Source organism: Dendrobates tinctorius, unplaced genomic scaffold (assembly GCF_039654945.1).
Source record: "Dendrobates tinctorius isolate UK_male_01 unplaced genomic scaffold, ASM3965494v1 ptg000019l, whole genome shotgun sequence".
Taxonomy (NCBI): Eukaryota; Metazoa; Chordata; class Amphibia; order Anura; family Dendrobatidae; genus Dendrobates; species Dendrobates tinctorius.
The window spans coordinates 32,456,919-32,475,675 of record NW_027361687.1 but is presented as its reverse complement, the minus strand read 5'-3'; the positions used below and the strand labels follow the sequence as shown (position 1 = coordinate 32,475,675).

The window sequence follows — 18,757 nt, the reverse complement described above, 5'->3', positions numbered from 1 at the left end:
TATGCAATATATGGGGGGCATCGATATTTGAGAGTACTATGACATGGGGAGCAGAGATATATACAAGGAAAATTAGAACAATCAGCTCACCTTAATGGCCTATGGTGTGGGGAAGCAAGGAAACCATGGAGTCACCAAGTGTGATCCATAATAAGAAGAAAAATGAAAAAAAAATTCCAGATTCTTTTGGAAGCTGGATTTTTTTTTCCTTTTTCTTCTTATATATACGAGGACGCTATGACATGTATGGGGGCAGTGATATATACAGTGGGACTATGCAATGTATGGGGACATTGATATCTGAGAGCACTATGACATGTGGGGAGCAGAGATATATACAAGGACACTATGACATATGGGGCCAATGAAATACAGGGCATTGTGACATATTTCGGATGCAGCAATAAACGGGGCACTATGACATATACGGGATAAAGATACATGCAGGGGCACTATGAGATATGGGGGCAGTGATATACGGGGCACTATGACATATAGGGCAGTGATATATAACAGGGGCACTATGACATAGGGCAGTGATATACGGGGGCACTATGACATATATGGGGCCAATTATATATAGGACTCTATGATATATATATATATATATATATATATATGGGGCAGTCATATATAGGGCACTATGGCATATATGGGGGTAGCGATATACGGGGACAGTATGACATATATGGGGGACAAAGATATACAGGGGCTGCTGTAAATCTGCTGTCCATCTCACAGGACCATTTCTGAGCTGTCTAGTCCCCGCCTTCCATTGAAATATGGAGGAAACGCACTTCCTTCCCTTGGGTGAGACTGTTTTCTGTGGGATGTCTGATGTGACTGCGACTTGTAATCAGTCACATATCAGCTTCCAGAGCCCCCAGACCTCTCCCCCCCCCCCGCCATTGTGCATGTCCCTACAACTGATGGTCCAAGTCTGCCAGGCTCCCCCGTCCTGAGCTGCCAGTGAGTGCAGACCATGAGAAGACCTCCAGAGCTTCTGTAGACCTCCTCCACGAAACGCCTCACGAGCCTGGAACCCATACCTTTCCAAGAAAGACCCAGGAAAACAATCACTATACCACCAGCAGAGCACACCAGGGATCAGCCAGCCACGAGGACGAAGCTGGGACAGGAACGACCCCTGAGAAACCCTCATCCAAGCTTAAAAGCAACTTTGGAGACCCTGGCAGCGGTGGGGGCAGGCGAAGCGGACATAAGTCACTGGATCCTGGGCACACCTGGATAGTGCAAGCCCTTTATTTGGGGCCCCTGTGGCCCTCTTGTCATAGGAATATTCCATCCAGTGTGTGCCCCATCATGGCCAAGTGGTTCAAGGATCTCCCTCTGTCAATGAAGAATGTCTCAGACCGAGCCAAGCCCGGCCTTCCAGGAGCCCGGACCATGCAAAAAGTCGGGGCATCCCGCAAAAACTCCTGCCCAGATCCTGCCAGTTCCCAAAGTTCCGTTGTAAAGAACCGAAAGAACTCTTCATCTGACGGGCAGGGGAAAGGGGGTAAAGATGGCTCCCGACTGTCCAGAGAGGGCATTCAGAGCTTTCTGCAAGGCAAGAGTCGCAAAAACTCAAGGGATGAGGCAGGAATCCTTCGTGCCCCTAAAGGACACATGACATACATCAATCGCCTGATTAAGGTGGACCCCAGCCTGCAGGAGAAGAATGGAAGGAATCTGCCAGAGCCAGAGGAACCTGGGCAAGACCAGGAGAAAGGAGTCAAGGAGGACACGGTAAGTGGGTGACATGGTATGGTCCATGCATACTGTGTATACATCTCAGTGTTACGGAGCATTGCCCCAAGAGGTCACAGACAGTGTATAATGGCCTCACACCACCAACCCCAGCTGGTCATTATAATCCAATAACTTGGGAGCATAATGGGTCTTGGACATGTGAGTTTTTTTATGCCAATTACAATAGTGTCACTTACGAGTTGTCAGCAAAATTTAATAAAAATATACTGTTCCTTTAGACTCTGCCTGGACTGATTATGGGCTGGTTGTCATCAGTGTCAGATTTTCAGCGATATTGATGGTTATCTTTATATCTATTCCCCATGCAGATCATTATATTAGAGGATTATGCAGATCCATACGACGCCAAGCGGACTAAAGAGCAACGGGATGCAGAGAGGTTGGGCGAAAATGATGGGTACATGGAGCCATATGACGCCCAGCAGATGATAACCGGTGAGTGACATCAGCATAGCAACACAGAGGAGCATATATCTTCCATCACTTAGTGACATATTACAGCAGTGACATCACCGCTCCTCACATATAATGATATATTACAGCAGTGACTTCACCGCTCCTCACATATAATGATATATTACAGCAGTGATATCACCACTCCTCACATATAATGATATATTACAGCAGTGACATCACCGCTCCTCACATATGATATATTACAGCAGTGACATCACCGCTCCTCACATATAATGATATATTACAGTAGTGACATCACCGCTCCCCACATATGATATATTACAGCAGTGACATCACCGCTCCTCACATATAATGATATATTACAGCAGTGATATCACTGCTCCTCACATATAATGATATATTACAGCAGTGACATCACCGCTCCTCACATATAATGATATATTACAGCAGTGACATCACCGCTCCTCACATATAATGATATATTACAGCAGTGACATCACCGCTCCTCACATATAATGATATATTACAGCAGTGACATCACCGCTCCTCACATATAATAATATATTACAGCAGTGAAATCACCGCTCCTCAAATCTAATGATATAGCAGTGACATCACCGCTCCTCACATATAATGATATATTACAGCAGTGACATCACCGCTCCTCACATATAATGATATATTATAGCAGTGACATCACCGCTCCTCACATATAATGATATATTACAGCAGTGACATCACCGCTCCCCACATATGATATATTACAGCAGTGACATCACCGCTCCCCACATATGATATATTACAGCAGTGACATCAACGCTCCCCACATATAATGATATATTACAGCAGTGACATCACCGCTCCCCACATATAATGATATATTACAGCAGTGACATCACCGCTCCCCACATATGATATATTACAGCAGTGACATCACCGCTCCCCACATATGATATATTACAGCAGTGACATCAACGCTCCCCACATATAATGATATATTACAGCAGTGACATCACCGCTCCTCACATATAATTATATATTACAGCAGTGACATCACCGCTCCCCACATATGATATATTACAGCAGTGACATCACCGCTCCCCACATATGATATATTACAGCAGTGACATCAACGCTCCCCACATATAATGATATATTACAGCAGTGACATCACCGCTCCCCACATATAATGATATATTACAGCAGTGACATCACTGCTCCTCACATATAATGATATATTACAGCAGTGACATCACTGCTCCTCACATATAATGATTTATTACAGCAGTGACATCACCGCTCCCCACATATAATGATATATTACAGCAGTGACATCACCGCTCCTCACATATAATATTATATTACAGCAGTGACATCACCGCTCCTCACATATAATGATATATTACAGCAGTGACATCACCGCTCCTCACATATAATGATTTATTACAGCAGTGACATCACCGCTCCCCACATATAATGATATATTACAGCAGTGACATCACCGCTCCCCACATATAATGATATATTACAGCAGTGACGTCACCGCTCCCCACATATAATGATATATTACAGCAGTGACATCACCGCACCTCACACATAATGATATATTACAGCAGTGACATCACCGCTCCTCACACATAATGATATATTACAGCAGTGACATCACCGCTCCCCACATATAATGATATATTACAGCAGTGACATCACCGCACCTCACATATAATGATATATTACAGCAGTGACATCACCGCTCCTCACATATAATGATATATTACAGCAGTGACATCACCGCTCCTCACATATAATGATATATTACAGCAGTGACATCACCGCTCCTCACATATAATGATTTATTACAGCAGTGACATCACCGCTCCCCACATATAATGATATATTACAGCAGTGACATCACCGCTCCCCACATATAATGATATATTACAGCAGTGACGTCACCGCTCCCCACATATAATGATATATTACAGCAGTGACATCACCGCACCTCACACATAATGATATATTACAGCAGTGACATCACCGCTCCTCACACATAATGATATATTACAGCAGTGACATCACCGCTCCCCACATATAATGATATATTACAGCAGTGACATCACCGCACCTCACACATAATGATATATTACAGCAGTGACATCACCGCTCCTCACACATAATGATATATTACAGCAGTGACATCACCGCTCCCCACATATAATGATATATTACAGCAGTGACATCACCGCTCCTCACACATAATGATATATTACAGCAGTGACATCACCGCTCCTCACATATAATGAAATATTACAGCAGTGACATCACCGCTCCCCACATATAATGATATATTACAGCAGTGACATCACCGCTCCTCACATATAATGATATATTACAGCAGTGACATCACCGCTACCCACATATGATATATTACAGCAGTGACATCACCGCACCTCACATATAATATATTGCAGCAGTGACATCACCGCTCCTCACATATAATGATATATTACAGCAGTGACATCACCGCTCCTCACATATGATATATTACAGCAGTGACATCACCGCACCTCACATATAATGATATATTACAGCAGTGACATCACCGCTCCTCACATATAATGATATATTACAGCAGTGACATCACCGCTCCTCACACATAATGATATATTACAGCAGTGACATCACCGCTCCTCACATATAATGATATATTACAGCAGTGACATCACCGCTCCTCACATATAATGATATATTACAGCAGTGACATCACCGCTCCTCACACATAATGATATATTACAGCAGTGACATCACCGCTCCTCAGATATAATGATCTATTACAGCAGTGACATCACCGCTCCTCACATATAATGGTATATTACAGCAGTGACATCACCGCTCCTCACACATAATGATATATTACAGCAGTGACATCACCGCTCCTCACATATAATGATATATTACAGCAGTGACATCACCGCTCCTCACATATAATGATATATTACAGCAGTGACATCACCGCTCCTCACACATAATGATATATTACAGCAGTGACATCACCGCTCCTCACATATAATGATTTATTACAGCAGTGACATCACCGCTCCTCACATATAATGATATATTACAGCAGTGACATCACCGCTCCTCACATATAATGATATATTACAGCAGTGACATCACCGCTCCTCACATATGATATATTACAGCAGTGACATCACCGCTCCTCACACATAATGATATATTACAGCAGTGACATCACCGCTCCTCACACATAATGATATATTAAAGCAGTGACATCACCGCTCCTCACATATAATGATATATTACAGCAGTGACATCACCGCTCCTCACATATAATGATATATTACAGCAGTGACATCACCGCTCCTCACATATAATGATATATTACAGCAGTGACATCACCACCCCCCACATATAATGATATATTACAGCAGTGACATCACCGCTCCTCACATGTAATGATATATTACAGCAGTGACATCACCGCTCCTCACATAATGATATATTACAGCAGTGACATCACCGCTCCTCACATAATGATATATTACAGCAGTGACATCACCGCACCTCACATATAATATATTACAGCAGTGACATCACAGCTCCTCACATATAATGATATATTACAGCAGTGACATCACCGCTCCTCACATATAATGATATATTACAGCAGTGACATCACCGCTCCTCACATATAATGATATATTACAGCAGTGACATCACCGCTCCTCACATATAATGATATATTACAGCAGTGACATCACCGCTCCCCACATATAATGATATATTACAGCAGTGACATCACCGCTCCTCACATATAATGATATATTACAGCAGTGACATCACCGCTCCTCACATAATGATATATTACAGCAGTGACTTCACCGCTCCCCACATATAATGATATATTACAGCAGTGACATCACCGCTCCTCACATATAATGATATATTACAGCAGTGACATCACCGCTCCTCACATATAATGATATATTACAGCAGTGACATCACCGCTCCTCACATATAATGATATATTACTGCAGTGACATCACCGCTCCTCACATATAATGATATATTACAGCAGTGACATCACCGCTCCTCACATATAATGATATATTACAGCAGTGACTTCACCGCTCCCCACATATAATGATATATTACAGCAGTGACATCACCGCTCCTCACATATAATGATATATTACAGCAGTGACATCACCGCTCCTCACATATAATGATATATTACAGCAGTGACATCACCGCTCCTCACATATAATGATATATTACAGCAGTGACATCATTGCTCCTCACATATAATGATATATTACAGCAGTGACATCATTGCTCCTCACATATAATGATATATTACAGCAGTGACATCACCGCTCCTCACAGATAATAATATATTACATCAGTGACATCACCGCTCCTCACATATAATGATATATTACAGCAGTGACATCACCGCTCCTCACATATAATGATATATTACAGCAGTGACATCACCGCTCCTCACACATAATTATATATTACAGCAGTGACATCACCGTTCCTCACATATAAAGATATATTACAGCAGTGACATCACCGTTCCTCACATCTATATATAAAATTGAATGTATGTGTGCATGTTTGTATCACCAACCAGTCACGAAGCATCTTTCATTTCACCAGAGCTGTTTAATAGATGAAAGCTGAGCTGTGATTGGTTGCTATGAGCAACAGTTTTCCCACCCCACAACACCTCAGCAAACACTGACCGGGTGGGAGAAATCTAGCATCCCTGGAAACATAAGCTCCCAGCCATTGCCTCCCCCCCAAAAAAGGAGCAGAGGGCACATGACAGAAATGAATCACCCCCTCCTGTGCCCATATACACATCATACATCCTCCATCCCATAGGCACATAGGCACATCTTCCCTATTAAAGGGATCTCCCGTATGGAAGTTAGGGCAAATCCCTCAGCGCTCTGATTCTGACCCCAGGCCTCTCTTAAAGGGATCCATGGTATGGAAGTTAGGGCTCTTCCACTCAGCGCTGTGGTTCTGACCCCAGGGTCTCTTAAAGGGATCATTGGTATGGAAGTTAGGGCAATTCCACTAAGTGCTTTGGTTCTGACCTCAGGCCCCTATTAAAGGGATCCACGGTACAGAAGTGAGGGCAAATCAACTCTGGGCTTTGGTACTGACCCCAGGCCTCTCTTAAAGGGATCTCCTGTATAGAAGTTAGGGCAAATCCCTCAGTGCTCTGATTCTGACCCCAGGCTTCTATTAAAAGGATCATTGGTATGGAAGTCTGGGCAAATCCATCCAGTGCTTTGGTTCTGACCCCAGGCCTCTCGGGATCCCTGGTATGGAAGTTAGGGCAATTCCACTCAGCGGTCTGGTTCTGACCCCAGGCTCTCTTAAAGGGATCCCCGGTATGGAAGTCAAGGCAATTGCCTTCAAACGTTCTGGTACTGACCCCACGCTCTCTTAAAGGGATCTCCTGTATGGAAGTTAGGGCAAATCCCTCAGAGCTGTCATTTTGTCCCCAGGATTCTATTAAAGGGATCATTGATATGCAAGAAGTTAGGGCAAATCCCTCAATGCTCTGATTCTGACCCCAGGCTTCTATTAAAATGATCATTGGTATGGAAGTCAGGGCAAATCCATCCAGTGCTCTGGTTCTGACCCCAGTCTCTCTTAAAGAGATCATTGGTATTTAAGTTAGGGCAATTCCACTCAGTGCTCTAGTTCTGACCCCAGGCAGCTTTTAAAGGGATCCCCGGTATGGAAGTGAGGGCAAATCCACTCTGCGCTTTGCTACTGACCCCAGGCCTCTCTTTAAGGGATCACCGGTATAGAAGTAAGGCTGGAGTCACACAGAGCGAATAAAAAATTGGTCCCATTTTAATGGTACGAAATCGCACAAAGAATTCTTGTCCAGGGATCCGTCTGTCATCCCATTTTCCGGCGTGGAACGGATTTTATTCGCATCTAAGCATCAAATTGACATCCAATGCCAATGCCTGATGCTCTTTGCTGTTGACCTAGAGAAGTCTTGCGATTTAATCGCAAGTCACACGTGTGGTGCGTTTTTAATGCGATTTTTAATCGCATCCATAGACTTGCATTGTCGAATCCGATCCGAAAATCGGTGACAATCACAGCATGCTGCGATTGTCTCGGTCCGACGATCGGATGCGATAAAAAATCGCATGATGTGAGCTGCCCCATAGAATAACATGGGTTCGAATGCAATGCGATTTTTTATCGCATTGAATTCGTCCGTTTTAATCGCCAGTGTGACTCCGGCCTTAGGGTAAATCCCTCAGCGCTCTGATTCTCACCCCAGGCTTCTATTAAAGGGATCATTGGTATGGAAGTCAGGGCAAATCCACTCAGCGCTCTGGTTCTGATGCCAGGCCTCTCTTAAAGGGATCCCCAGTATGGAAGTTAGGACCGTTCCACTCAGCGCTCTGGTTCTGAGTCCAGGCTGACGGGATGATATGGGCTATTAGTGGTAGTTGTCCGGTGGCTCTGGCTGATGGGATGATGTAGGATATTAGGGGTAGTAGTCCAGTGGCTCTGAAGGGATGATGTGAAATGTTAGTGGTAGTTGTCCGGTGGCTCTGGCTGACGGGATGATGTGGGATATTATAGTGAATGTGGCTATGCGGAGTGGGCGGGGCTGTACACTCAGCTTTATATATAGATATATATATATATAGATATAATTAGTGTAATTTGTTATAACTAACCGTAATTAGTTACTATGCCCGGGCAGCGCCGGGCTCTTCAGCTAGTATAATGATATATTATAGCAGTGACATCACCGCTCCTCACATATAATGATATATTATAGCAGTGACATCACCGCTCCCAACATATAATGATATATTACAGCAGTGACATCACCGCTCCTCTCATATAATGATATATTACAGCAGTGACATCACCGCTCCTCACATATAATGATATATTACAGCAGTGACATCACCGCTCCTCACATATAATGATATATTACAGCAGTGACATCACCGCTCCTCACATATAATGATATATTACAGCAGTGACATCACCGCTCCTCACATATAATGATATATTACAGCAGTGACATCACCGCTCCTCACATATAATGATATATTACAGCAGTGACATCACCGCTCCTCCCATATAATGATATATTACAGCAGTGACATCACCGCTCCCCACATATAATGATATATTACAGCAGTGACATCACCGCTCCTCACATATAATGATATATTACAGCAGTGACATCACCGCTCCTCACATATAATGATATATTACAGCAGTGACATCACCGCTCCTCACATATAATGATATATTACAGCAGTGACATCACCGCTCCTCACATATAATGATATATTACAGCAGTGACATCACCGCTCCTCACATATGATATATTACAGCAGTGACATCACCGCTCCTCACATATAATGATATATTACAGCAGTGACGTCACCGTTCCTCACATATAATGATATACTACAGCAGTGACATCACCGCTCCTCACATATAATGATATATTACAGCAGTGACATCACCGCTCCTCACATATAATGATATATTACAGCAGTGATATCACCGCTCCTCACATATAATGATATATTACAGCAGTGACATCACCGCTCCTCACATATAATGATATATTACAGCAGTGACATCACCGCTCCCCACATATAATGATATATTACAGCAGTGACATTACCGCTCCTCACATATAATGATATATTACAGCAGTGACATCACCGCTCCTCACATATAATGATATATTACAGCAGTGACATCACCGCTCCTCACATATAATGATATATTACAGCAGTGACATCACCGCTCCCCACATATAATGATATATTACAGCAGTGACATCACCGCTCCTCACATATAATGATATATTACAGCAGTGACATCACCGCTCCTCACATATAATGATATATTACAGCAGTGACATCACCGCTCCTCACATATAATGATATATTACAGCAGTGACATCACCGCTTCTCACATATAATGATATATTACAGCAGTGACATCACCGCTCCTCACATATGATATATTACAGCAGTGACATCACCGCTCCTCACATATAATGATATATTACAGCAGTGACGTCACCGTTCCTCACATATAATGATATATTACAGCAGTGACATCACCGCTCCTCACATATAATGATATATTACAGCAGTGACATCACCGCTCCTCACATATAATGATATATTACAGCAGTGATATCACCGCTCCTCACATATAATGATATATTACAGCAGTGACATCACCGCTCCTCACATTTAATGATATATTACAGCAGTGACATCACCGCTCCTCACATATGATATATTACAGCAGTGACATCACCGCTCCTCACATATAATGATATATTACATCAGTGACATCACCGCTCCTCACTTATAATGATATATTACAGCAGTGACATCAACGCTCCTCACATATAATGATATATTACAGCAGTGACATCACCACTTCTCACATATAATGATATATTACAGCAGTGACATCACCGCTCCTCACATATGATATATTACATCAGTGACATCACCGCTCCTCACATATGATATATTACAGCAGTGACATCACCACTTCTCACATGTAATGATATATTACAGCAGTGACATCACCGCTCCCCACATATAATGATATATTTCAGCAGTGACATCACCGCTCCTCACATATGATATATTACAGCAGTGACATCACCGCTCCTCACATATAATGATATATTTCAGCAGTGACATCACCGCTCCTCACATATGATATATTACAGCAGTGACATCACCGCTCCTCACATATGATATATTACAGCAGTGACATCACCGCTCCTCACATATAATGATATATTACATAAGTGACATCACCGCTCCTCACTTATAATGATATATTACAGCAGTGACATCACGCTCCTCACATATAATGATATATTACAGCAGTGACATCACCGCTCCTCACATATAATGATATATTACAGCAGTGACATCACCGCTCCTCACATATGATATATTACATCAGTGACATCACCGCTCCTCAAATATAATGATATATTACAGCAGTGACATCACCGCTCCCCACATATAATGATATATTACAGCAGTGACATCACCGCTCCTCACATATAATGATATATTACAGCAGTGACATCACCGCTCCTCACATATAATGATATATTACAGCAGTGACATCAACGCTCCTCACATATAATGATATATTACAGCAGTGACATCACCGCTCCTCACATATAATGATATATTACAGCAGTGATATCACCGCTCCTCACATATAATGATATATTACAGCAGTGACATCACCGCTCCTCACACATGATATATTACAGCAGTGACATCACCGCTCCTCACATATAATGATATATTACAGCAGTGACATCACCGCTCCTCACATATAATGATATATTACAGCAGTGACATCACCGCTCCTCACATATAATGATATATTACAGCAGTGACATCACCGCTCCTCACATATAATGATATATTACAGCAGTGACATCACCGCTCCTCACATATAATGATATATTACAGCAGTGACATCACCGCTCCTCACATATGATATATTACAGCAGTGACATCACCGCTCCTCACATATAATGATATATTACAGCAGTGACGTCACCGTTCCTCACATATAATGATATACTACAGCAGTGACATCACCGCTCCTCACATATAATGATATATTACAGCAGTGACATCACCGCTCCTCACATATAATGATATATTACAGCAGTGATATCACCGCTCCTCACATATAATGATATATTACAGCAGTGACATCACCGCTCCTCACATATAATGATATATTACAGCAGTGACATCACCGCTCCCCACATATAATGATATATTACAGCAGTGACATTACCGCTCCTCACATATAATGATATATTACAGCAGTGACATCACCGCTCCTCACATATAATGATATATTACAGCAGTGACATCACCGCTCCTCACATATAATGATATATTACAGCAGTGACATCACCGCTCCCCACATATAATGATATATTACAGCAGTGACATCACCGCTCCTCACATATAATGATATATTACAGCAGTGACATCACCGCTCCTCACATATAATGATATATTACAGCAGTGACATCACCGCTCCTCACATATAATGATATATTACAGCAGTGACATCACCGCTTCTCACATATAATGATATATTACAGCAGTGACATCACCGCTCCTCACATATGATATATTACAGCAGTGACATCACCGCTCCTCACATATAATGATATATTACAGCAGTGACGTCACCGTTCCTCACATATAATGATATATTACAGCAGTGACATCACCGCTCCTCACATATAATGATATATTACAGCAGTGACATCACCGCTCCTCACATATAATGATATATTACAGCAGTGATATCACCGCTCCTCACATATAATGATATATTACAGCAGTGACATCACCGCTCCTCACATTTAATGATATATTACAGCAGTGACATCACCGCTCCTCACATATGATATATTACAGCAGTGACATCACCGCTCCTCACATATAATGATATATTACATCAGTGACATCACCGCTCCTCACTTATAATGATATATTACAGCAGTGACATCAACGCTCCTCACATATAATGATATATTACAGCAGTGACATCACCACTTCTCACATATAATGATATATTACAGCAGTGACATCACCGCTCCTCACATATGATATATTACATCAGTGACATCACCGCTCCGCACATATGATATATTACAGCAGTGACATCACCACTTCTCACATGTAATGATATATTACAGCAGTGACATCACCGCTCCTCACATATGATATATTACATCAGTGACATCACCGCTCCTCAAATATAATGATATATTACAGCAGTGACATCACCGCTCCCCACATATAATGATATATTACAGCAGTGACATCAACGCTCCTCACATATAATGATATATTACAGCAGTGACATCACCACTTCTCACATATAATGATATATTACAGCAGTGACGTCACCGCTCCTCACATATAATGATATATTATAGCAGTGACATCACCGCTCCTCACATATAATGATATATTTCAGCAGTGACATCACCGCTCCTCACATATGATATATTACAGCAGTGACATCACCGCTCCTCACATATGATATATTACAGCAGTGACATCACCGCTCCTCACATATAATGATATATTACATAAGTGACATCACCGCTCCTCACTTATAATGATATATTACAGCAGTGACATCACGCTCCTCACATATAATGATATATTACAGCAGTGACATCACCGCTCCTCACATATAATGATATATTACAGCAGTGACATCACCGCTCCTCACATATGATATATTACATCAGTGACATCACCGCTCCTCAAATATAATGATATATTACAGCAGTGACATCACCGCTCCCCACATATAATGATATATTACAGCAGTGACATCACCGCTCCTCACATATAATGATATATTACAGCAGTGACATCACCGCTCCTCACATATAATGATATATTACAGCAGTGACATCAACGCTCCTCACATATAATGATATATTACAGCAGTGACATCACCGCTCCTCACATATAATGATATATTACAGCAGTGATATCACCGCTCCTCACATATAATGATATATTACAGCAGTGACATCACCGCTCCTCACACATGATATATTACAGCAGTGACATCACCGCTCCTCACATATAATGATATATTACAGCAGTGACATCACCGCTCCTCACATATGATATATTACAGCAGTGACATCACCGCTCCTTACATATAATGATATATTACATCAGTGACATCACCGCTCCTCACTTATAATGATATAGTACAGCAGTGACATCAACGCTCCTCACATATAATGATATATTACAGCAGTGACATCACCACTTCTCACATATAATGATATATTACAGCAGTGACATCACCGCTCCTCACATATGATATATTACATCAGTGACATCACCGCTCCTCAAATATAATGATATATTACAGCAGTGACATCACCGCTCCCCACATATAATGATATATTACAGCAGTGACATCAACGCTCCTCACATATAATGATATATTACAGCAGTGACATCACCGCTCCTCACATATAATGATATATTACAGCAGTGACATCACCGCTCCTCACATATAATGATATATTACAGCAGTGACATCACCGCTCCTCACATATAATGATATATTACAGCAGTGACATCACCGCTCCTCCCATATAATGATATATTACAGCAGTGACATCACCGCTCCCCACATATAATGATATATTACAGCAGTGACATCACCGCTCCTCACATATAATGATATATTACAGCAGTGACATCACCGCTCCTCACATATAATGATATATTACAGCAGTGACATCACCGCTCCTCACATATAATGATATATTACAGCAGTGACATCACCGCTCCTCACATATAATGATATATTACAGCAGTGACATCACCGCTCCTCACATATGATATATTACAGCAGTGACATCACCGCTCCTCACATATAATGATATATTACAGCAGTGACGTCACCGTTCCTCACATATAATGATATATTACAGCAGTGACATCACCGCTCCTCACATATAATGATATATTACAGCAGTGACATCACCGCTCCTCACATATAATGATATATTACAGCAGTGATATCACCGCTCCTCACATATAATGATATATTACAGCAGTGACATCACCGCTCCTCACATATAATGATATATTACAGCAGTGACATCACCGCTCCCCACATATAATGATATATTACAGCAGTGACATCACCGCTCCCCACATATAATGATATATTACAGCAGTGACATCAACGCTCCTCACATATAATGATATATTACAGCAGTGACATCACCACTTCTCACATATAATGATATATTACAGCAGTGACGTCACCGCTCCTCACATATAATGATATATTATAGCAGTGACATCACCGCTCCTCACATATAATGATATATTTCAGCAGTGACATCACCGCTCCTCACATATGATATATTACAGCAGTGACATCACCGCTCCTCACATATGATATATTACAGCAGTGACATCACCGCTCCTCACATATAATGATATATTACATAAGTGACATCACCGCTCCTCACTTATAATGATATATTACAGCAGTGACATCACGCTCCTCACATATAATGATATATTACAGCAGTGACATCACCGCTCCTCACATATAATGATATATTACAGCAGTGACATCACCGCTCCTCACATATGATATATTACATCAGTGACATCACCGCTCCTCAAATATAATGATATATTACAGCAGTGACATCACCGCTCCCCACATATAATGATATATTACAGCAGTGACATCAACGCTCCTCACATATAATGATATATTACAGCAGTGACATCACCGCTCCTCACATATAATGATATATTACAGCAGTGATATCACCGCTCCTCACATATAATGATATATTACAGCAGTGACATCACCGCTCCTCACACATGATATATTACAGCAGTGACATCACCGCTCCTCACATATAATGATATATTACAGCAGTGACATCACCGCTCCTCACATATGATATATTACAGCAGTGACATCACCGCTCCTTACATATAATGATATATTACATCAGTGACATCACCGCTCCTCACTTATAATGATATAGTACAGCAGTGACATCAACGCTCCTCACATATAATGATATATTACAGCAGTGACATCACCACTTCTCACATATAATGATATATTACAGCAGTGACATCACCGCTCCTCACATATGATATATTACATCAGTGACATCACCGCTCCTCAAATATAATGATATATTACAGCAGTGACATCACCGCTCCCCACATATAATGATATATTACAGCAGTGACATCAACGCTCCTCACATATAATGATATATTACAGCAGTGACATCACCGCTCCTCACATATAATGATATATTACAGCAGTGACATCACCGCTCCTCACATATAATGATATATTACAGCAGTGACATCACCGCTCCTCACATATAATGATATATTACAGCAGTGACATCACCGCTCCTCCCATATAATGATATATTACAGCAGTGACATCACCGCTCCCCACATATAATGATATATTACAGCAGTGACATCACCGCTCCTCACATATAATGATATATTACAGCAGTGACATCACCGCTCCTCACATATAATGATATATTACAGCAGTGACATCACCGCTCCTCACATATAATGATATATTACAGCAGTGACATCACCGCTCCTCACATATAATGATATATTACAGCAGTGACATCACCGCTCCTCACATATGATATATTACAGCAGTGACATCACCGCTCCTCACATATAATGATATATTACAGCAGTGACGTCACCGTTGCTCACATATAATGATATATTACAGCAGTGACATCACCGCTCCTCACATATAATGATATATTACAGCAGTGACATCACCGCTCCTCACATATAATGATATATTACAGCAGTGATATCACCGCTCCTCACATATAATGATATATTACAGCAGTGACATCACCGCTCCTCACATATAATGATATATTACAGCAGTGACATCACCGCTCCCCACATATAATGATATATTACAGCAGTGACATTACCGCTCCTCACATATAATGATATATTACAGCAGTGACATCACCGCTCCTCACATATAATGATATATTACAGCAGTGACATCACCGCTCCTCACATATAATGATATATTACAGCAGTGACATCACCGCTCCCCACATATAATGATATATTACAGCAGTTACATCACCGCTCCTCACATATAATGATATATTACAGCAGTGACATCACCGCTCCTCACATATAATGATATATTACAGCAGTGACATCACCGCTCCTCACATATAATGATATATTACAGCAGTGACATCACCGCTCCTCACATATAATGATATATTACAGCAGTGACATCACCGCTCCTCACATATGATATATTACAGCAGTGACATCACCGCTCCTCACATATAATGATATATTACAGCAGTGACGTCACCGTTCCTCACATATAATGATATATTACAGCAGTGACATCACCGCTCCTCACATATAATGATATATTACAGCAGTGACATCACCGCTCCTCACATATAATGATATATTACAGCAGTGATATCACCGCTCCTCACATATAATGATATATTACAGCAGTGACATCACCGCTCCTCACATATAATGATATATTACAGCAGTGACATCACCGCTCCTCACATATGATATATTACAGCAGTGACATCACCGCTCCTCACATATAATGATATATTACATCAGTGACATCACCGCTCCTCACTTATAATGATATATTACAGCAGTGACATCAACGCTCCTCACATATAATGATATATTACAGCAGTGACATCACCACTTCTCACATATAATGATATATTACAGCAGTGACATCACCGCTCCTCACATATGATATATTACATCAGTGACATCACCGCTCCTCACATATAATGATATATTACAGCAGTGACATCACCACTTCTCACATGTAATGATATATTACAGCAGTGACATCACCGCTCCTCACATATGATATATTACATCAGTGACATCACCGCTCCTCAAATATAATGATATATTACAGCAGTGACATCACCGCTCCCCACATATAATGATATATTACAGCAGTGACATCAACGCTCCTCACATATAATGATATATTACAGCAGTGACATCACCACTTCTCACATATAATGATATATTACAGCAGTGACGTCACCGCTCCTCACATATAATGATATATTATAGCAGTGACATCACCGCTCCTCACATATAATGATATATTTCAGCAGTGACATCACCGCTCCTCACATATGATATATTACAGCAGTGACATCACCGCTCCTCACATATAATGATATATTACAGCAGTGACATCACCGCTCCTCACATATGATATATTACAGCAGTGACATCACCGCTCCTCACATATAATGATATATTACATAAGTGACATCACCGCTCCTCACTTATAATGATATATTACAGCAGTGACATCACGCTCCTCACATATAATGATATATTACAGCAGTGACATCACCGCTCCTCACATATAATGATATATTACAGCAGTGACATCACCGCTCCTCACATATGATATATTACATCAGTGACATCACCGCTCCTCAAATATAATGATATATTACAGCAGTGACATCACCGCTCCCCACATATAATGATATATTACAGCAGTGACATCAACGCTCCTCACATATAATGATATATTACAGCAGTGACATCACCGCTCCTCACATATAATGATATATTACAGCAGTGATATCACCGCTCCTCACATATAATGATATATTACAGCAGTGACATCACCGCTCCTCACACATGATATATTACAGCAGTGACATCACCGCTCCTCACATATAATGATATATTACAGCAGTGACATCACCGCTCCTCACATATGATATATTACAGCAGTGACATCACCGCTCCTCACATATAATGATATATTACATCAGTGACATCACCGCTCCTCACTTATAATGATA

The 18,757-nt window shown here is 41.2% G+C and overlaps 1 protein-coding gene across 1 annotated transcript in view; it reads left to right on the top strand.

The window, feature by feature from the left end:
• The first annotated feature begins 938 nt into the window (after nucleotides 1-938).
• The window catches only part of SHE (Src homology 2 domain containing E), a 36,786-nt gene continuing 18,967 nt past the window's right edge, over nucleotides 939-18,757 (top strand). Inside the window, exons 1-2 of the mRNA XM_073566842.1 lie at nucleotides 939-1,749; nucleotides 2,082-2,208. Coding sequence (XP_073422943.1) covers nucleotides 1,324-1,749; nucleotides 2,082-2,208 — 553 coding nt within the window. The 5' untranslated portion in view covers nucleotides 939-1,323. The remainder of the gene's footprint in view (nucleotides 1,750-2,081; nucleotides 2,209-18,757) is intronic.